Genomic DNA, 23,883 nt, shown 5'->3' with positions numbered 1-23,883 from the left:
TCACTAATGACCTGAGCTTCATTAATGACCTGAGCTTCATTAATGACCTGAGCTTCATTAATGACCTGAGCTTCATTAATGACCTGACCTTCATTTCAAGATGGTGACCCCAACCTCACTGAGCCCGGAAGAAAATCAAGCTGACATACGACAAATTCTTAACATCTTTTTATGATCATCATCACGAACGATGAAGTTAAGTTTCATCACTCTTAACAATATATATATATATATATATATATATATATATATATATATATATATATATATATATATATATATATATATACCATGAACTACAAGAACCACAATATCTGCAATACACTGACACTTATCAAACCCTGTGTTAACAGCTGACCCTTGGTACACAAGGGCATGACCCTTGGGTGCCACAGTCTGGCCTTAGCCTTGACTCCTAAGGGCCGGATCATCATACCCAAAGGCCATACCGTCGTGCCTCGAGGTATGTATGTACCCTTCCTGCTGAAGGGGTTAAACATAATGACTCATTACCTCCCGACAATCTATTTCTCCCTTCTGCGCCTCAGCACCTGAGTGTTACGATGGTTACGTATGACGTGGTAATGGCCAGATGATCCCTTGGGATAAAGTCGGGATAACAAAGTGCAAAAAATGCCACCACAAAAAAAAAAAGACTCCCGTCATTTGCATACCACACTCGTAACTTTATATAAAGTCAAGACACACACACACACACACACACACACACACACACACACACACACGAACAAGGTTCAAGGAACACGTAAGGAAAATATGTTCGATCACCCACGCAAAACCATATTCATAAACACTGGAAAGTACCACAAGAGTAGACAAATTATAAGTCTCATACGTCTTTTAAAAATCCCGAGGGAATATGATTAAAAAAAAAGAGAGAAAAAAGAAATGACGGGGAAAGGAAAAAAAAAGAGGAGTCGTGTTCAGCGCAAGTGGGGGATATGCAAGAGGGTTCCGCCTCCTTCGTCACAAGTGTAGCTGGTAATGAGGCTTCCTAGTCTTTATGCAGACGATTTATGACGACAATTAACGACAGGAATTTATAGCATTTTCCCTTGATGAATCCTCCCGCTGAAAATGAAATATTAATGGGATGAAGTTATTGTTTTTGTCTCTTTTTCTTTTGCTCAAGTTGCGCATGACTTCTTTCTCCTGTTAACGTAATCTACCTGTGCTAATTCGTCCGTCAATTCGTTCCCTTTCTGCTGGTCCTGCGTAGTAGGTGGTTGCCCGGCACTGCTGTGGCTGTCAATTTCCCCTCCCTGGGCCCCTAGGTCGCCGTGTTTTCCTCATCCTTCACCCACCTGTGAGTTGCTGGCATTCACGCTATAAACACTCTCTCTCTCTCTCTCTCTCTCTCTCTCTCTCTCTCTCTCTCTCTCTCTCTCTCTCTCTCTCTCTCTCTCTCGACATCTTGTGACTCACGCGAGTCTTTATTCTCAACCCAAAATCTTTCTGCGGTGAGGGTACGGGGTCGACCCTGCACTGCTGCAGCGCCTTGTCGTAGGTAACTCGTCTACAATTCTACCTCATCATCTACCCTTCTACCTGTTTGCCTCGGAATCTTAGGCATCACTGATCTCCCATTTTCTTTGTGGCTGTCTTCTGGGTTGTTTCTCACTCGTCTATTATTCTGGTAACCTTTCTCTCATCCTCACACCTCCTGCCTTTCACTCCCTCCCTCACTCCCTCCCCGCCGTCCATCTTCAGCCCTGCTTCCTCCCTCATCCACTTCCTCCTTCTTACGCTCTTCCTCATTCAATCCTCTAAATCCCCCACTCCCCATCCTAGCAGCTGTCCCACTGGGGATCATCACCCCTTCCTTCCCCCTCTCCGCAGGCTCGACAAACGCCCCTGGGGAATCCCACTCCCCCCACCTGGGTCGCACGGGGGACATCCATCACGGCCACAGCAACACACGAATACATAAACAACCACAAACTGCTGCCGTAATGCTCCCCTTCGTCAGGTGGGTCTTTCCTCACCACCTACTTATCTTCTGACAGAGCCAGGGGGTTGGGGAGGGTTCACCCTTGGGCAAGGGGCTGAGGGAGGTAAGGGAGAGGTATGTAGTAAGTAAGGGAACATTTGTTTTTTTCGTGCACCATTAACAGGAGCCACATGTTTAACGACATGATGGTCGTCATTAACGAGGCATATGTTTAACGACACGAAGGTTGTCATTAGTCAGCTCCGCTGGTGTATCAACACATCGAGTTGGCTAATTTTTATTGTGGCGTCGCTCACGCCTTCCCTTCTTCTGTGGCGACACGACTCGCCTCCTGTGGTGAGAGGGACCCGTAGGAGGCTGGTGCTGGCTGGAGGAGGGATGTTGGGGATGGGTGTCGTGTCCACAGCGTCAGTGGTGCTGGGGTCCTGACACAGTGGCTGCAGCAGCGGTAGGGTGTTATACCCGTCACAGCACCCGTGAGGAGGGCTGGAGCAGTGGGCTGTGTCAGTGTTTAATAAGTACGTCACAACAGGCAGACCTCATCTCGCACAGCATGATAAGTACAGCTGTTCCTACTTACTCTCCTCTCCCTCCATCCATCCTTCGTCCTCTCCTTCATACCTCCCCCAACCCAACAGTCGAGCCTGCCCTCCACACACTGAGCCTCGTCTCCTCCCCCTATCCCTGCCTGATGCACCTATGCGGCTATTCTATCTCCACCCTCCCCCCGCCCCCCTAGCCTGCTACCTGCCTTTTCTGTTTGCCGATAACTTCCCTCCCACTTCCCATCCCGCTACACGCCCCTCCTTCCCCCATCTTTTCTCGTAATGCAATTCACACTCTCCTACAACCCATCTCTTCAATATCTCGCTACACATACCTCCCGTTATCTCACAGTATCTCTTCCACTAACAGTATCTCCCTTCCACATCAACCCCTTCCACATTAACCCACCCTCTGTCTCACACCTGCTCCACCACCCACCTCTCTTCCACGCCCACCCTCCCCAAACTGCCCCCCAGGCTGGAGCTGTCATCACGTAAGGTGCGGGCTGCCTCCCTCCCACCCTACAATTATGAGCTCTCATTTGAATACTTAAGGTGGGCGATGTCAAGCTAATTTGAATATGCCCGGACTCTCGTTACCTTCAGGCTGTTGTGGGGGGTGGGGGGAGGCTTACGACGGTGCCTGGGAGACTGCTGGAGGACGGGGTTACCTGGGAGACTGCTGGAGGACGGGGGTACCTGGGAGACTGCTGGAGGACGGGGGTGCCTGGGACTTTACCTCGGTGTGGGAGACTGAGGAGGACCTCTTACTGTGGGGACCGAGAGTGTGAAGTCCCCCACATATGAGTTCGATGATGAGGATTGGCAAGGGTGTTGGGGGGCGACGGAGGACCCGCCTGTCGAAGGAAGAGCCACGAGAACTTTCCTTTTATGTAAAATGTAAAGGTTGTGAGGGGTGGCTAAGTGGGCGACCGTCTGGTTTACGGTCGGGATGAGTATGGTGGCTGCAGCCTTCTGATGAGAGGGTTGAAGTGCAAGGAGGGAGGGAGGGGGGGAAATTACCACCATAGCCAGAGGAGAGAAATAATAAAGTCTGATCTTTTTAATACTATACGAGTTTGTAAATCACATGCACCACTTTATCAGTCTGATTAAATCTTGAACGAAACCCGTTTTTGTATATGCGAAAGAAAGAGAAAAAAAAGGTATGTGGAGGTATTAAAAGGAATGAGAGAGAGAGAGAGAGAGAGAGAGAGAGAGAGAGAGAGAGAGAGAGAGAGAGAGAGAGAGAGAGAGAGAGAGAGAGAGAGAGGGGGAGAGAGAGAGAGGGGGAGAGAGAGAGAGAGAGAGAGAGAGAGAGAGAGAGAGAGAGAGAGAGAGAGAGAGAGAGAGAGAGAGAGAGAGAATCATTCTTTTAACGACAGGACGAAAGGGAGAAAGGTAACAGGAAAGGTGGAGTTAAGGAGAAACCCTGATGCTATCAAGACACTTCACCTGGTGGGGGAGGGCGTTGCAGTCCCCTGGGCTGAGAGATGCTCTCATAATGTTCGTCAGGGACGGGAATAACTCACATACGTATCCCCTGCAGATATATATATATATACTATCCTGTCTTCAGTTGAGTTCATTATCATGTTTGTTTTACAGCCTGTCTCCGTCTCAGGAGTTTTACAGTACCATTCCATAAACTGGATGAACAGACACCAGTAACGTCTTGTTAGCATAAAATATTATATAATTAATAGAGTAACAGGAGACACATGGTGACAACCCTCCACACAAACACGACTGTTTTCCTTCTTGATGCAGTGTTTTACCCAGACCAGAGGGAAGGTGTCACACTAGGCCCCCAGCCCTGAGACCAGGACTTGACACAACCAGACCACAGCAGGTTCCCAGCCCTGAGACCAGGACCTGACACAACCCGACCACAGCAGGTTCCCAGCCCTGGGACTAGGACCTGACACAACCAGACCACAGCAGGTTCCCAGCCCTGAGACCAGGACCTGACACAACCAGACCACAGCAGGTTCCCAGCCCTGGGACTAGGACCTGACACAACCAGACCACAGCAGGTTCCCAGCCCTGAGACCAGGACCTGACACAACCCGACCACAGCAGGTTCCCAGCCCTGGGACTAGGACCTGACACAACCAGACCACAGCAGGTCCCCAGCCCTGAGACCAGGACCTGACACAACCAGACCACAGCAGGTTCCCAGCCCTGGGACCAGGACCTGACACAACCCGACCCCAGCAGGTTCCCAGCCCTGAGACCAGGACCTGACACAACCAGACCACAGCAGGTTCCCAGCCCTGAGACCAGGACCTGACACAACCCGACCCCAGCAGGTTCCCAGCCCTGAGACCAGGACCTGACACAACCCGACCACAGCAGGTTCCCAGCCCTGGGACCAGGACCTGACACAACCCGACCACAGCAGGTTCCCAGCCCTGGGACCAGGACCTGACACAACCCTACTCAGTTAGTATAATTCCAGCAACCGAGGGATCAATCTCCGTCCGTCGGGGGGTTCGACCACTGCCCGAGGGAGGGAGGGAATGAGGGAGGGTCCGCTACCCGCCGACAGATCGGTTGCACGTCCGTCCGCTATCAGATGAAGGCGGACGTGTGCGTCGGAGCGTGGGGACATCGCATTATCTTATCTGCCCGACCATCTTCCCTTTGTTGGACACCATCGCGCGCGCGCCCGATGTCCGCCGGTGTCCGCTCCGACCCGATCACCGGGAAACGTGGCCCAGACGGCCCCCGTCTTTAGGGGCGGCCCACCCTGCCTCGCACGACCGCCATGCCCTCCTCACCGGCAGCGTCCCGCGTGATCACCAGTTCGACCAGGATCCGACCAGGAGGCCACGACAGATGTGTCCACAGTATCAGTTATACCGACCACCGGATATCGACGAGTTGGTCAACCCACGACCATCATCGTCTCACCCACCCGGCCTACGTACAGGAGGCGGACTGACCGTGTTTACTGTCATTATGAAAGGCGTCGCCACGAGAGACAAGCTGCCCTGAGGTAGTGCTGCCGTGCGGCTTCCCTCTCAACGTCTACTCGTCTAGTGATCCTCTTCCTTAATCAGTTTCAATTCGTCTGAGGAACTACGCTCATCATACCAGCCTTCTGTCGCCCCGCCACCGTCCTCAGTGTCCGAGACGTCCACCGCTTCAGGAATTACCTCCCCAAAACCTTGAGCTCCAATGAGCCTGGCTAAGCCTAGAGGAGAACTGAAAGCCTGTTGTGGCCAAAAAGTCGTCGACCAACAACACACAAAAAATTCTACCACAGAACCTCACGGGAAAGCTATCAAGGGAGCGTGCAGGTAGTAACGGGCAGTGTGTGGGATATTAATGAAGAGTGACAAGGGTAACCTCCAGACTCGTCTGTCCCACCTCCCATCCCTGATGATTCTCTCTCTACTTAATGCCATCAGGCCTCCCTCCCTCCCTCCCTCTCTCCTTCCCTCCAACGACTGCTCTTTGCAAGATGGAGACGTCTGGCAGACCAGCACCAGCCCTCCTCCCTGGTCTTGTGCCATCACTCGAAGTGAGGGAGAAAAACTCGCCCGGCGATGATGGCAGGAAGGCCCTCCTGGGACCTGACCATATCAGCGCCCGTACTCCCTGAAGATGTTAACAAGAACTTGCAGCCCTTCGACCATCGCTCCTCGGGAATGGGGTTGATCTACATATACGTCCGCCACAAAACTTGGGAAGCCTACGAGTAGCAGCAGGACGCAAGACAAACAAATCGTCAACAGAATATTATTGACTCCCGTAACTTCACCATGGATGGGACGAGGCTTCTGAAAATAACATACAGAAAAAAAACTATATAACATGAAGCATAGCTAATCTACTACTCAAAATTCCCTTCAACACAGAAGCGACAAATTCATGGGGAGTCGCGCCACATCCCCGCCAACTGCTGCCTCTTCTGACCTGACTCCCGCCACACAGGACCAGCAGCCTGGCTGGAGTCTCACCAGCCTGGTAGTTGCCACCAACTACCTGACGACTACCGAGGTATTCCCTCTTTATAAGTCAGGTTTACCTACATGATCGTCCTTCAGGAGGTGACGGTGGAACTGAACCTGGTGTTCAGCAGGCAACAGTCAGTCTCTCTCTCTCTCTCTCTCTCTCTCTCTCTCTCTCTCTCTCTCCTAAATATATATATATATATATATATATATATATATATATATATATATATATATATATATATATATATATATATATATATATATATATATATATATATATGCTGATGATATCTCCGGACTGACCCCTGAGAGCGGGGTACATGTAGATGGCTCCACCTTAACTCAACACGCCACACAGCGATAACATCTCGGCTGCTTCCACCCCCAGACCATCTCCTCCTGTGGAGGTCGTTGGCGAGTGCCTCCCGCCTGTGTGAACTACCCATTCCTCACGTCACTCTCTCCGCCATTACTCCAGACAACTCGCTAACACCTCGAAGTCATCAATTACCGTGTTTCGGGGTTCGGTCTCATGATATACCTATGTTTGTTAGCCTTGTGATGAAGACATAGGCCTGCTGTGGGAGATATGTCCTCAGTCTACCCTTTCATCATAAGGCTCCTGTAGCGTCGAGACTGCACTCCACGCAGGAGGAGGGGAATGACGGATTCCTTTTGAGGCAAGAAGGTCCTCGACGAGATTGTACTCCTTTCAATCCAACACACACACACACACACACACACACACACACACACACACACACACACACACAGACGACCCTGGGCCCAGAAACGACCCAGCTGGACTCAGGTAAGGCTCAGACGACCCTGCTGGAGCCAGACGGAATCATCAGAGGCCGCCCGGGGCGGCAGGACCTCCTCAGGAACCCGTGGGAACCAACAACAGGTGAGCGGAAGTCCCTGACCTTTCCATCACCTCTCCCGTGGGAGGGAAGAGCAGTGGGTGGGAGTGAGGGAGGGAGGGCGGGAACAATAGTGGGTGGCGGGGAGGAGCCTTCTGCTTTACTATCCTGTCTCCATCGATAATGGTGGGTGAGGCGGAGCCTCCTACTTTACTATCCAGTCTCCCACTGTACAGGATAGTTGGGAGGAACCTCCTGCTTTACTCTCTTGCCCTCATCTGTAATGATTCGGACCTCAGGATACCATGACTGTCCTCCGATGGATAATCTCATCACAGACCGTCAGGTCTTCTGTTACTTGTCTTTTCCGTGAACACTAAAACCTCAAAATAAAATCACCAGCGGTACCTGAAGTGTTATGAAATTCTACACCATGGAAGGAGAGAGATCTATACAGAGATATGGGTATATACTGCATTGTTCTATACACTACAACACGAGGATACGAGAGTGACCCTGCCTGATGGTGTAGCCAAGATCAAAAAACCAACAACATCTACTACCAGAGGACGCGACGATGACCCGACTTTGTGGTAAGGTCAAGGTCGGAGGCACTACCGTGTATGGTACAACCAACTGAGGGTCAGACAACATCTCACTTCAACCAAGTGTGACCTGAAGACGTGGCGACACTGACCTCGCTTGATGGTGTAGCCGAAGGGGACGTCGAGGTCCTCGCCTGTAGTGGTGCAGTTCCAGCGTTCGTTGCGGAACTGGAACTGGCATTCGTTGATGCCCAGACGGGCGCCGTCACTGACGCTCCTGATGGTGTCTGGGTGGCTCTGGCAGACGGCCACCTGCTGCTGCACCAGCCCCGGCAGGTGGTTGCAGATGCTCATGGCCGACGCCGTGCTCACGTTCTGTACCTCCTGGTCCCCCTGCGGCAGGAGGGGCGTCACCCCGACCACGCCCAGGTACCTGAGGAGAAGTCCGAATTTTAAGCGAGACAAGTCTGGTAAGGCACTCAGGGTAAGTCTTAAGTTCCTGGTGGGAAGTTTTGAAGTTAGTGACTATAAGTTACTCAAGGAAAGTCTTCGAGTTATAACTTGAAGGAAAGTCTTCAAACTACTGCGGAAAAGTTTTTGAGTTAACCCACGTACGTTAAGTACCTAAGGACCACAGATAACTAGGGTAAAAACTACGAAGAATACAGTGGTACACAGATATAAATTAGAAAAGAAAATGATGGAAGGGTACACAGACAACCCTCACATAATACAACAGATATGTATACAAATCTGGAGATATACAAGGGAATATATGCCAAAATTTTCACACTATAAATGGCTATACAGTATACAGTAACATAGAATGACATATGTACTAACAGAGAAAAAATTAATAATACAGGAATTTATTAAAACACCTTCAGTAGTACAGACATACATAAGATAACAGTAAACATGATAGAGAAATGCATGGATCATATACCTTGAACAATACTGTGATAAGTACAAAAACAAAGAATGACAAAGGGATATGTACGTGCAAAAACATGGAACGACAAAAGAATATGTGACAGAAAACTTACGAATGACAAAAAATATGTGCGAGACATTATTACTGCAGTAAACATGTGCAATGTGTACAATAACAAGATGTACAGAAGAGACTGTCATCAGCCAACACGTCACTCCAGACCCCACCTCACTGCCTGGGGTCATCCACAACATCCAGACCCCACCTCACTGCCTGGGGTCATCCACATCTAGGCCCCACCTCACTGCCTGGGGTCATCCACAACATCCAGGCCCCACCTCACTGCCTGGGGTCATCCACATCTAGGCCCCACCTCACTGCCTGGGGTCATCCACAACATCCAGGCCCCACCTCACTGCCTGGGGTCATTCACAACACCCATTATCTAGGTCAGAGGGAAGTACCTCGACATAGGTGTGGTGTGGATCAAGGGAGTCGTGGTGTCGGGTCGGGAGTAATACGGGATACTTTACTTGGCACTCAAAACAAGGGGTGAAATGGGATAGTATGGAGTGGGTTGGGGACGCATGGGGTATGCCATGTTACAAAGCAGGGAGAGTGCAGGGAAAATTGGGCGCTAGGGGGCAGGGTAATTCTGGGGACTTGGGTAGGAAGTGGAGGCAAAGAGGTACCGACTCATGGGGGTACTTCGAGGTATGAGGTACCTCAGGAAATGAGGCACTTTAGACAACAGGTAAACCTCTGAGCAGGAGGGAACATACTTTGGGGTATGGGTCGTGTAAGGGATAGTTCTTTTGGGAGTGTTGAATGTGGCGGGGCGGTAGTTTGGGTCAGGGAACATCTGGGGCGGAAGTATACTGAAGCAGAAGGTAGCGAGGGGTACCCTGAGGTCTAAGGGTACTTCAAGGCTGGAGTAGATATAATTTAGGGGCAAGTGTGGAAATAATCTATAATTGGTAGGAAGGACTTTAGGGCAGAGGACCCTTAAGGAGGTTAGCAGTCCCTGGGGCTGAAGGGGAGGGGGCATGGGGCGCTGGGCATGACCTCCTCCCCGGAAATGGGAGCTAGATCTGAGGTAGGGGGGAAGGGAGGGAGTAATTTCTCAATAATAATGGGAGAACACGACAGCCCCCATTGTTAGTTACGAGAGAGAGAGAGAGAGAGAGAGAGAGAGAGAGAGAGAGAGAGAGAGAGAGAGAGAGGAGGGAGGGTCAGATATAAATCTTACACCCTAAAAAAGTCTTATAAAAGGGGCTCACTTCACATACCAATAGAGGATCAGGTTCATACCCTCCCCTTCCTCTCTCCCTCGTCCCTACTCCCCCAAACCTAAGGTTAGGGAGGGAGGGGGAGCTCAGCCCCCCCCAACACCCGCAGCCCGAGGGTGTCCGTCACCAGCAGTGCCAGCTGGCCCTCATGCAGTGCCAAATTAGTCCAATGACAGAGAACACAAAGTGGCACACTGGTTCAATAACAGTGTAAACACGGGAGTTGCACGCTAGTCTATAGAAGGATAAACAACGTTGATCACCTCGCTCGAACCCCTGAGCCATGACGGTACGACCCCAGAGCCACGACGGTACGACCCCTGAGCCACGACGGTACGACCCCTGAGCCACGATGGTACGACCCCTGAGCCAAGACGGTACGACCCCTGAGCCACGACGGTACGACCCCTGAGCCACGACGGTGCGACCCCTGAGCCACGACGGTACGACCCCTGAGCCACGACGGTGCGACCCCTGAGCCACGACGGTACGACTCTTGAGTATGACCCACCCCTGGGCAGAACCACACAATTCTCTCTCTCTCACAAAAGTCAAACATCATTAACCACATATGAATATCTGCCTCCCTCCTTCACTTACGCTCTACCGGTAATCTATATGCTAATTTAGGTCCAATACAGACTTGACGATAATTTTAGATTACCAGAAGTGTTTAGCAGGCACTACGGGCGCTGGCTTAAACATGCGCCAGCCTCTCTACTTAGCGCCTGTGTTCGCTCGCATCCACCGGGCATGTTTACATCTGGTACTGCCTGTCATTCTGGCAACCATAAAAATTCCTCCGACCTGAAGCACTGCCACTTCCCTCGGAATTTATCATGACTCTAAAGTTCAATATATCTATTTTATACCTTTATGTTTCAACCTTCGTGGTTTATCTTCTTGTATATCACTTTCAACACACGGTGACTTCAATGGCGTTTTTATGATGATTGTCGCTTTTAAAGGAACAAGTTTTCAAGGCTTATAAATCTGGCGTATTGATACAATCACGCAGTATACTTCCTCCCGCTGGTGGGGGAAACACATGAGAAATCCTCCTCTTACGGCTTCCTCCTTCCTCCCTCACCCCAACGTGCAGTGCGTACCGCAAAAATCTGTCGGTGCAATTACTCGTTTTTGGATGGGTATCTATAATTCAATAAGGCTGGCAAGCTATCAACAAGACGGCCGCACGAGACGACGCTAATAGACCAGACACTTTTCTCTTACCCTCCCCCCTCCTCCCCCTCCTCTCACGGTAATCTATCCAATCTATCAAACAATCAACTCGTTATTCTCCGGCTCATCTGTCTATCGACGCGTCAGTTGCGAATAAAAATGCATCACAGTCATCAACTAGAAGCGAAACGTGGGCAACAAAAACATCCCTACCTGTCTGTCCCTCCCGGGGCCTCTGTCTGTCTGTCATAGACGGAGGAGGAGGAGGAGGTATCTGTCAGGGAGTGAGATGATTGAAGGAGTTGAAGGTGGAGGATCGAGGTGTCAACATGGGGTCCGACACTCCATCCATCACGCCAGCACTTCTCACAAAGTGTTAAAACCCCTCAAGAGGAGGCTCAGCGCCTCCCTAGAGCCAAGCTGGTGTCTCACAACCCAGATCAGGAGAGAGAGGGTGAGATGGTGGAGTGTTGTGGTGGTGATGGTAACGACTACACAAGGTGAGGAAGGAGACGCACCTCCCTCACCCCTGCTGCTGCTGCTGTATCGTTGGCCAGCCGATCAACTCGGTTCATTGTTGCTTTTGGAAACCAACAACAACAGCAGGGGCAGGTCCATCGTATGCTACAGCCTCCGCGTCAACAACACCACGTCAAAAATAAGATAAAAGTAAAGCTTGATAAGTTGATGGCTTGGTGTGAGGCAGACACGGAGGGAGGAGGTGGGTAGGTGTCGGCCGAGGAACCAGGGCTGCCTTGCCAGGCTTTCTTATGATCGCTGACCACATCGTCCAGCCAAGACGTGGCCCAGACATTGGTTCTCTACGGTCGACAGGGAGACTCGGCCATATGCCTTCGGTATCCTACGCTCGACGGAGGAGGGGGGGATTCGACCAAAGACTTATACATTCTTGGAAGGCAAAGACTGAAACGCTAAACTTGACACAAGGGTTCTCTTCTCGGCTAATGTTATGACCTAAAGTTCCCATCATGTTCGAGCCAAAGTTGATACTTTTTCAAACTTTTGCTATTTCCTCTGCTGATAAAACACGTTAGCGTCTGCTCGAGTGTGGCAGTGAATGAGAAATGAGGAATATTTCTGCGCCTTGGAGGAAAAAAATTCTTGTAGGAGGAACGGAGCTCAGCTTCTTTAGCTTCTTCCTCGACCTCTTGATAAATCAATCGATAAATGAATAAATGCATTAATGCACAGGTCTAAAGGCCTGTGGTACATTCACCCCATCACTTCCCCGAAACGGCCAGTGCAATCTTCAAACTAATTCCGATAAAGAAAAAAAAATAAATACACAAGCCACTTTAAGTGCAGCTACGAGATGAAAAGATTAATGATGATCTTTTTAATCAAGGCACGGGAGGCAAGGATGAATTAATCGTCTTTTATTACGGGACCATCCCCGCTGCTGCTGCTGATGCTGCTCGTGTTGTTGTTGTCCTTGTTTTTGTTGTGTTTGTGGCCGGGGGTATACCACGAGAAGCTTTTGTTACTCACACAATAGATTCCCGGGTCACATTAATCATCTGGTCTTTAACACGTCCCACACTGGTGGTAAATGGGGAGGGTACGGTGGTCACCGTGGTTTTGTTGGCTGTTAATCGGTGATAATCGTGTTTGGTCTGGTGTCAATTGGTGGTAATGGGGTATACTTAAAAGGATAATCGGTGGTAATCGTGTCTGGTTTAGTATCATCTAGAATTATCAGCCAGAATTATTCTACCAGGTAGCATGACGTACGTGTGACTGACAGAGCAATAATCGCATCCTGAGTTCGTGATTATTCCAACTGTTAAGAGGGATTATTTCTATGAGGCTGATAATCGTATTCGTCCAAGCAAAATTATGAGCCAACGTTGGAACATAACACCTTTGTCGCAAACTGCCAATGTATTTCTCGTTTTCTGAAAGCAGAAGATACGTGTGTGTGTGTGTGTGTGTGTGTGTGTGTGTGTGTGTGTGTGTGTGTGTGTGCGTGTGTGTGTGTGTGTATTCATATTTTTTTTAATTTTTTCCAAAAGAGGAAACAGAGAAGGGGGCCAGGTGAGGATATTCCCTCAAAGGCCCAGTCCTCTGTTCTTAACGCTACCTCGCTAATGCGGGAAATGGCGGATAGTATGAAAGAAAGAGAAAGATATATATATATAAATATACGTAATTCATATACATTGATAGTAATACATAATATGGTAGTGGATGACGTTATGACATCCATGGCCTTTAATCGGCTTTCCTGGTGGTATTTGTTCCTTTTATAAAATGTGTGGGTTTTTGTGCCGCCATTACCACGGTGATAAAACACTACTGTCTCTTTACCACAAAGGCTCTGACATTTCGCACTGCTGTTGACTGCATTATACCAGTGGCGTTTTTACGTGGGTGTTTGTATATACATATAAAAAATGGATCCCATTTTAGAGGTATGTAGGAGATAACTAAAAATCAGGTGTTTTGTTACGGTAACAAAAGTTGAATATCTTCATAATCATTCTCAGTAAAATATTCGAGGATATTGATTTAGTATTCTCCACACAATGAATGAACACGAGCCCCTGTTTGAAAGGTTATCGTCATAAAGAATGATTCCATTTCTCTTCCCTGGATATGATTTTTCATACTAACTCTTCCTAAACATCGTCATCTGGATCTTACAGTACTCGCCACCGCCACCTCCTGCCACCAGAGATCCCTCGTCCCCCGTGCTGCAGTACGGCGATACTAGGGCCGCATCCAGCCCATCCCAGCGAGAGAGAGAGAGAGAGTCGTGCTTCACTGTATAATCGTGACACACAATCATTTAGTACTAATGCTCCTCACTTCTTTGTGTGTGTGTGTGTACACAGTGATCGAATTCATCTATAATCCACCAACTGTCTCTCATCTACTTGATAATTCTATACTTACATGCTACCTGTCTAGCTTTCCCGTATACTCCTATTACCACCACACTGTCTCCCCCTCGCCTTCACCACTGATTACATTCAGTCAGGTTATGCACAATTTGGGGATTCTTAGCAGCCCTGTTCATCCCGCCAGGACGACCGTACGACCCTCGAACACAACAGGCCAACCCTTAGTGGCTCGTTTTCTCCTGCCTGAATCTTAAAAGGTCCTGGCGAAGGTCGTGCCATCATCATACACACTAAAAGGTCGTTCGTGCCGTCGTGCTGCTCTCAAGGTTAAATATAGTATCGTATGATATTCCCCAGCCGGCAACCTAGCGGGCCTCATAACGCAGTTTTCGCCCCTCCTACGACGCAAAAACGGAGACAAAAACAAAGTGGCCACTCTGACACGTGTGGGAAGCCTTCTTCTTATCCTTCTTTCTTAGGTAAACATGGCGGGGAAATCTAAAGTGGATATTGTTTGTGGTAGTGGGCTGTCGTGGTGGAGGTCTATCGCCTAAAACATCAGTGTATCTTGGCCTTCAGGTGGTGACGGTGGCATGTTTTCCCTCACACGACAAGACGGTGAGGACTGTCAGTTCTCTTTAAGTCTTCAGGTAAATATAAGATATGAGGAAGAAATGAGCTTATACAAGGTCGTCCCGTGAGCTTCGGGTAGAGACGAAGCAGCCGGGAGCGGGTCCAAGGCGAGGATTCTCAAATGCCTCAGTAACGCCGTTCAAGAATGCCATCTTTTTCCAGTCCTCCGCCGCAGTTACCAAGTACGTCGGATATGCTGGTGGTGGTCTGCTACCAGCATTTCAGGCCTTAACTCGCCTTTTTTTCCCAGTCAACCGGTATGTCCCCTGGAGGACCTGAGTGAGTTAGATTACAGAGCACTGCAGAACATCTCTCTATGTACAGTACTCATTTCTTTCGCAGGAGTCAAGGGCTCTCTCTTCGTCAGGGGCGAGGGAAAAAGAAAAAAAGCCTTTAACGTCCTGGATTTGCAAGGCAAGGAGGCCCGAAGCCCCTCACGCACCTGGGCCAGCACCTTTACGAGCAGTCAAACTAATTCGCCTTTCCCAAGAGCAGTACCTTAAGGAGGTGAGTTACGAGGGGGTCCTAACCTCGTCAATCTGGGTCACGTCCGCTGACGATGACCTGAGGTGACGGTGTACGGCGGTCCTCCCTCCGTCGTGTGCTGCTGGTAGGAGGGTTCTCTCCCTCAGTCCTGCCACAAGACCTCACACGTGTGACCCCGCCGTAAGCTTGTAACCTAACTCGTGGCTACAACACCATCTGGCATAACTTCCTGTCTAGTTTACCTCAACCTGACCCTCTGCTATGACTCGTTTGTTGATCCAGAATTAAAGGCGGGTTCGGAATCGATGACGCATGTACTTTGAGCGACTTATGTCACGAAGAATATTCCATTGAGGGGAAAAAAAAAATGTTGGGGTCCAGTGATGGTAGTAAACTGTTATACGGCCCCTTGTGATCATGGCTCTGGCCACGAACCTGTGCCAAACTCTGGCACTAACACCTACACTTAGGCAGTGGGAGGGGGTCTTTGTGTACTCCCCCTCTGCCATTCACACACCACCCAACGGGTCAGGATACAACAGCAAGTACTGAGGGCGTACTGGCGTGGTGTTTGTACTGGGATGTTGTATGTACGTGCTGGGGTGCTGCATATACGTACCCGGGTGTGGTATGTAGGTACTGGGGTGTGGTGTGAACGTGCTCGAGTGTTCTGTGGGCGTGTGTGTGTGTGTGTGTGTGTGTGTGTGTTGGGGGGGGGGGGTCAGTTTACGGAGAGCAGAATTCCCTCCTTGGGGAAGGATCTGGGAACACCAGCACTTATAACAAGGTGCCAGTTTGAGGACGAGAGTCAGTCCATAGGCAGGTGCACCGTCTACCGACAGGGGTGTCAGTCTACAGACAGGGGTGTCAGTCTACAGACAGGGGTGTCAGTCTACAGACAGGGATGGCAGTCTACAGACAGTAGTGCCAGGAAGGTAACAAGGGGGGGTGGGAGACTGTTACCTGCAAACAAAATTTGAAACCGGTTTAGTTAACTCATCGAAATATTCTCGATCCAAGTCACGTCTGAGGTCAGGTCAACGAGTATCAACGGCTCAGTATACTGGGCCTAGTGTATTTACCAGTCGCGGGCCGGACCATACCTTCCCTTAGGAGGAAGGTGGCCACCAGACCTTCACCAGTACAAGGGCTTCGACGGGAGAAGTCAAGAGGCGTCCTTCTACCCCGTCCGTCAGGATGGCGTGACCAGAGCCTCCGTATGGTGCCAATGCTCGGGGAACCAGCAAGGGGAGGGAGTCAGGGCCAATTATTGACCCCTCTACAGGTACTGTAAACAATTCGCAGTACAGGTATTTCTGGCCAACGGCCCAAGTCACGCACCGCCACTAAAAAATATATGCACGTCTCTCACGCACGGCCATGGTGAACGCATATCTGATGTTCCCCCACACCATGTGCACATGGCGTGGATACTGGCACTTCTAATCTCTTGTGCACAACGGTACGATCACTGAGCACAACGGTACGATCACTGAGCACGACGGTACGATCACTGAGCACGACGGTACGATCACTGAGCACGACGGTACGATCACTGAGCACGACGGTACGATCACTGAGCACGACGGTACGATCACTGAGCACGACGGTACGGTCATTGAATACGATGGAGTGACCCTTGAGCATGACGGCACAACCGTGGAGCAAGACGGTACGACACTCCAGCACGACCCTTGATCACCATGACGTCAAGACAAAGGCCAGACCATTATACCCAAAGGCCGTACCGTTGCTCTGGGCCTTAGGAAGGCTACGCACCAAGGAGGCCTGAGTGGAGGGCAGGAACTGCTCTACTGCTGGAAGTATCACTTGGGAGTGAAAGGGTCTGTTTGTTCATCAGGCCCTTGTCTGGTGGGGGCTGACAGGTGTACCATGAGGGCTGGGGCTGGGGTTACCTAGACCCCTGCGGGAGTTGTGTGTCCCCATCTGTTTACCTTCTACACCATACGACATGGAGCATGTGTGTGTGTGTGTGTGTGTGTGTGTGTGTGTGTGTGTGTTAAACTAGAGATATCTTCTCTCTTTGATGTTTACCCAAATCCTGTATAACTTGGATCTCAGATACTTCAGATTCTTCTCGTTTTATTGTGTGTTCCTTCATGACCTAATTTTCGCAATGGCCTCCAGGAATAGAGTTCATCATTCCTTTACATCTCCTCTCTCTTTTCTCCTGGATGGATAATACACATCTTGTACAATACGAGCGCAGACATGGTGTATTAATATGCCAAGGGTCTACTTCGCGGCCTCGCGCTTCCGACAGTAACAACAATGATGCTCCACGACCGGGGAAGCCTGCGTCAGGATGCCCCAGCGTGGCTGGGAAAACAAATAATGGAGGATGAAGCTATGGGGCAACTCTTGTGGTGTTTGTTGTGGTAAAGCTAAATTGCGTGGGCATTCTCGTCCAGCTGACCGTCGCACCGTATCGTCCCATCCCGTACCGTACCGTACCGTGCCATCCTTTGTATTCTGTAAGTAGTATAAGGTAGTTTCCGTCGCTCCAGAATAGTGTCCAGGGCCCTGATTCCCCTGAGCACGACGGTTCGGCCCTGGAGCAGGATGGGACGATGACTGGGCACGGTGGGCCCTACCCCCGAGCACCCGTGCTCAGGGACACCCAAGCTTGGAGTGTCCACGACCAGCACCTTAACCATGAGGCTCTCACTCACGAACCCAACCCTCTCCATACGGTGCCCGGAACACACACACACACCCCTCCTCACCCCTCTGGGTCCGACCTGATCACTTCTCCCCCACACTCCTCACTCCCCCACTTCGAGTGCCACCATATCTCAACCCTTCCAGCACCACCTCACCTTAACACGTCACTTACGGTAAGTTAATACCGGCCCTGACACGACCAGTCGTCCCTCCCTCCCTAGCAGCGACGGAAAAAAGCTGTCGTCCGTCCGTCCGTCGCGTCGCGTCGTCGTTGTTTACAATTTGTCGCTCTAGAGGAATGTCGCCCCGTCCCGTGCGCGTGTTGACTCTCTGCTCACCGTACATCATGGCGGGGGGGGGGGGCCTCTTCCGCTTCCCTATTTTTTTCTCCGGTGTTTTGATACACCTTATCTGTCCTTCGTGAGACACGGGAGGCAAGATGGAAGGGCCGTCTGGTGCGGGCTGCTCGCTTATTACGAGACCCGACCCATACAGAAGACGCAACTTGGTTACTTCATTTATTATTATTATTCTTGATATCATAATTTTCATTTCCTCTCCCTCTTCTTCTTCTTCTTCTTCTTCATTATCATTATCATTACTCCCTGTATGTCCCCGAATAAGTGTGTTTACCTCAGTGGGGGTCGAACCATGTATCCTGCGTCTATGAAACAGTTCCAACCCTTCACCCAGGCAGGTAGGCACAGATGCCCTGACTTCCACGTCTGTAGTAGCCGGTTCGAACCCTTCCAATATGACACATTATGATATGTAAAGCCTCAATGTTACTGTCAGATTCTTCAACTCAAGTAAGGTATAAATAGAATGAATAAATGAATAAATATATCATTCATGTCGAATCGAGTGAATAAGTGAATGAGAAGCTAGTCCTGCGTCACACTCTTACCGACACGCGTCACTGTGACGAAAAGTCGTCCGTCACATGTAGCCGTAACACCACAACCTGAAGATCCCATTCATCCTGAATCTAGTACACATCTCTCTTGCCCCAGCCATCTTGACCTTCGACACATTCTCTCTCTCTCTCTCTCTCTCTCTCTCTCTCTCTCTCTCTCTCTCTCTCTCTCTCTCTCTCTCTCTCTCTCTGGCACATAAGGACTGTCTGAAGAGCACTGTTGCCTGGAGATGAGGGGAATATAGTACCCTTGTTGCTCGGAGATGAGAATGACAATGACTGAAATCACTGCCACTCGCATCACTGTTTTATTCCGTAAACAATATATTGTGTTGCCTTACTCCGTGTCAGAGAAACAGATCTGGGAGAGACTAGATAAACAGACCCAAACAATCCAGGCAAACAGCCTCAAACAATCTAGACAAACAGACTCAAAAAGTCTAGACAAACTACCTCAAACAATCTAGAAAAACCTCAAACAATGTAGGCAAACAGTCTCAAACAGTCGAGACGAACAGAGTCGGTCAATCTAGACAAACAGATCTAGATAAACAGACTCCGACAGTCTATAGACCACGAGATTCAGGCGTCTATAGTCTAGACAAACAGACTCGAATTATCTAGAAAAAAAAAATAGCCTCACCATCAGCCACTTTCTTACGATTTGATCTCAAAAGAGGTTTTAGAATCGAAGTCAGGAAGAGGAGGAGGAGGAGGAGGAGGAGGAGGAGGAGGAGGCGGGAGGGAGGGCGGCTCCGCAAGAGAGAACTTAGGAGGAACTTTCCTCATGTGAGGGAGGGATCAGACAGCCGGGCTCTGGGGGGCCCTCGTCATCAGGGGATTAGGAGAGGGAGGTAGGCAGGCGCCCCTCCTCCTCCTCCTCCTCCCTGCCCCCCCCCCGATCCCCCGTCCCCATCAGGACGTAACCTGGACAGATGGAGAGCGATGATCCAAGGGCGTGAGGACGCGCACGGGAGGCCGAAGGATCCTTTCCTGCTGGGGAGGGAGGCGGGGGTCCTACTCCCGTCCGAGGGTATCTCATTACATAAGGTAAATCAATCTATCTATCTATCTTCTATCTATCTATCCTATCTATCTATTTATCATATATACATATCGTCTTTAATTCTTTCGAAACCCTTGGGAAAAGAAAATATACGATCCTTGAGTGAGACATTTAATACCCCCCCACCATCTTCATCTTCAGTCACTCAGCTCCAACAAACATCTACTTAGCGAAGCCTTAGACCCTTTAAGACGACCTCCTCAAACACATTAACTCCGACCCATTTCCTCCATTTTTAGAGAAAATCCCCCACTCCACCGCTGAGAAGACTCTGCGTACGTCCGTCTGTCTGTCTGTCTGTCTGTGTGTGTGGGGAGCGCGTGCGTGCGTACATGCGTACCACCACGCTAAAAGGCAGCCTCAGGAGGAGGGAGGGGGAGGGGGTGGTCGTGTCGTCTCTCCCCCCTACCCCCCCTTACCCCCAGGAACTTCAACATATCTTTTCACAAATATGATAAAAAATAAACTTAACAATAAGTCGTGTTTGTAAAGCATCTTTAATGGACTTTTCCTGTTCTCTCCACCAGCTACTGGGGTCTCCATTAGGCGCGCACACACGCTGCCTGGCCAAGAGATGGTGGTGGTGACATGGCCAAGGCACGCCAGAGGGTCTGGCCAAGAGGTGGTGGTGTCTGGCCCAGAAACTCAAGAGGGTCTGGCCAAGAGACACAGGTCACCCTGGCCAAGAGATGATATGTCTGGCCGAGAAACTCACAAGTGGGTCTGGCCAAGAGATGAAGCCCATCCATCTTAGAGAATGAATATAATAAATATAATAATAACAATAATAATAATAATAATAATAATAATAATAATAATAATAATAATAATAATAATAATAACAATAATAACAATAATAATAATAATAATAATAATAATGCGAAAAATGTATCAAAGAGCTTTTAAGATAAAGACAACAGTAACATAACATAAGGTTAACAATGTGAAGAAGAAAATCAAATATCTTCTCTCTCTCTCTCTCTCTCTCTCTCTCTCTCTCTCTCTCTCTCTCTCTCTCTCTCTCTCTCTCTCTCTCTCTTGTGTTTCCTAACGCCTGGATCTTAATGGCACCATTACCCCTTGTCGGTCCTGTAACCCAGGTAGGACAAAAAAAAAAAAAGGATTATATTGAACAAGCGCCTTTTGTTATACAGTGTAATACGTTACATGGAGAATTAATCTCCCCGTGCGTGATTAATGATGGTGCACGAATATTTGGATGGGATTCGGGCAATTAATCAGTGGGCCAACCGCTACGAGGAACAGCTGACGATGTTTACAAGTTCTACAAGCAGTCTAGACTGGGGGGGGTGGGGGGACGTAACCACTGGAGCACGACGGTACGACCCTTGGGTACGATGGTACGACCCTTGGGTACGATGGTACGACCCTTGGGTACGACGGTGCGACCCTTTGAGTGCGACGGTACGATCCTCAAGCACGAGTAGGATAGTTTGTCCACTTTACCCAGCGGGTTAGGGAATACCTTCCATGCTGTGTGGTCATTCATCAATTCACCTAATTCGTATAGTTCTAAATTCTAACCCTGACGTCATCAAATATGCAAAATACCTACAGGAAGGTGACACAATGGTAAGATGGAACACACCACAATACCTACAGGAAGGTGACACAATGGTAAGATGGAACACACCACAACATCTCATATTCACAGCTTTTGCCGTAATCCCCAGACTGAAGATGTTGTTTCTCTTCATCATAAGACTTCTCACATCTCGCCCTTGGACTGTCTATAATTCCCTCTCTCCCCCAAGACTCGAGAAGCCATTACGCAAATACCCCATACTAATTGTACACAGCCGGGGTCATATAAATCCTCCTCTTCCTCTTCGTTACACATCTTTCTAAACCGCAGCCTCGTGCATCCCTGAGCCTCTCCACTTCACTTGTTGTTATTACAGAAACCCTAAAATTATGGAAGGCTAAGTATGAACCACCCAGCCTTAAAACACAAAGTCATAATTATAGGGTCTCTGGGTCTGGCACGAGAAGGTCTTCGTGTTGTGGGGTGGCCCGAGCCGAGGAGAGGAGGCCAGTGTTCTGAGCTAAGTGGCAATCAAGGGGTCCTCGTCAGAACCATGTACACCTTGTGAAAGGTCAACGATAATTATGGTTCAATATTGCTCGACACGCGGAACCCGGAGGTCAAGAAAGAGGAGAAGAGCCGTTCAGTTCTTCGCCAGACACTGTGGCTTCGTTGTACCTCACCCGCGTGTTATCAGAACACAGGATTTCGTTGTAGCTCGGGTGCTAACGTTCAGGTGTAAGGATCCCGGCGCTCGACTCCTACTAAATGTCACAGGACAGTCGAAAAAGAAAGCTGCTCCTGACAGCGTCATCACCGAGGCCAAGAACAAGATGCCCTCCACACACAACACACACACACTTCCTTTACAACATTTACAAGTGTAGGAGCCAAGCTTTTAAGCTTACCAACGGGAAAATCCCTTGTAAAGCGGCTTAGAGGCCTGTGGTAGCTGGGAGGCCACGAGAGCTGCTGATGGGAGAGGGAGGGAGGGAGATGGAAAGGGAGAGAGAGAGAGAGAGAGAGAGAGAGAGAGAGAGAGAGAGAGAGAGAGAGAGAGAGAGAGAGAGAGAGAGAGAGAGAGAGAGAGAGAGAGAGAGAGAGAGAGAGAGGTTGCTGGGTATTAACTACAGGTTCATCCTACAAGCAGACGAGCTCTCAACCTGTAGATCTACCTTGTAGATTCTAAAACCAGACTTAAAGTAGAGTCGAAGTGCAAGGCTCCAAGCCCACCTCATCATCATCATCATCAAAATGACAAACACGATTGCTTCACCATTCATTAAAACGGTCGTACTGTGTCGTGTTCAAGGGTCGTATTGTCGTGTTTAAGGGCCCTACCGTTGTATCCAAAGGGTCGTACTGTCGTGTTCAAGAGTCGTACCGTCGCGCTCAAGGGTCGTACTATCGTGTTCAAGAGTCGTACCATCGCGCTCAAGGTTCGTACTGTCTCACTCGAAGGATCGAACCTCAGTGTTCAAAGGGCTGTAGTGTCCTGCTCAAGAGGTCAGGTCAGCATGACAATCACTGTGACATATACAGTCTACTGTTCCCACCACCTGTGTGTTTCGTATGTCCTCCTCCTTCGTCTGTACTTATAACACAGTCCTCCAGTGTCCTCACAGCTGCCTTCGAATCTGGTCATGAGAAGAGTGGGTTTCACCAGAGGTTCTAATCCTAATCTCTTCGTTGCTTATCCCAAAGAGATGTGTACCCTCTAGACTTGATCCCTCCCACTCCCAATCTCTCACTTAATCTCCACTCCCAATCTTTCTTTTCAGCTGTATACAGAGGATGAATTACAAATCCTTTGTCTGGGGGGATATTATTCATGTAAATTTCTGATGATCTTGAAAGGGCGGAACTCTGCCATTCTACTATTTCCATTTAAATATCAAGAACCACACCAAAGGCACCTACACCCACCCTCACAGTGAGCCGTTTACTAAAGAAACGTTTTTACCAGCTGTAGGATTTAACCAACACACGTTTGGATCAGCTGTATACCTCAACAAACGTTCCTATTACTTGCAACCTTCACCCAACAAACGTTCACGGTCATATGCAGACCCCATCCAACAAACGTTCTTATCGGCTGTAGACCACCAACCAGGAAACGTTCGTATCAGCTGCAGACCTGCACCAACAAACGTTCCATGCCTGTCGTTGACCCCTACTTAAGAAAGATTATACCTGTAAGGGCGCAACTGGAGATCCAGACACGTGCATTTTGCCCTCTCGAAACACTATGTGAGCGGGAACCAGACAGTGCTATACGTCTGCGAAGCGTCAGGAAGGTCAAATTTCACCGCGCAAAACAGCGGGAACTGAGCTGCCTCACTGTCTGTGTGACGGAAGGATTATGCAGACGGTCCTTTACCCCGTCTATGGA

General features: G+C 49.4%; 1 protein-coding gene across 1 annotated transcript in view; it reads right to left on the bottom strand.

Annotated features, from left to right (window-relative positions):
* LOC139746747 (protein Wnt-16-like) overlaps nt 1-23,883 on the bottom strand; it is a 187,208-nt gene that overhangs the window by 43,053 nt on the left and 120,272 nt on the right. Inside the window, exon 2 of the mRNA XM_071658250.1 lies at nt 8,043-8,323. Coding sequence (XP_071514351.1) covers nt 8,043-8,323 — 281 coding nt within the window. The remainder of the gene's footprint in view (nt 1-8,042; nt 8,324-23,883) is intronic.

Source organism: Panulirus ornatus, chromosome 66, assembly GCF_036320965.1.
Source record: "Panulirus ornatus isolate Po-2019 chromosome 66, ASM3632096v1, whole genome shotgun sequence".
Taxonomy (NCBI): domain Eukaryota; kingdom Metazoa; phylum Arthropoda; class Malacostraca; order Decapoda; family Palinuridae; genus Panulirus; species Panulirus ornatus.
Note: the sequence above shows the minus strand (reverse complement) of the source record. Positions and strands in the feature narration are given on the sequence as shown.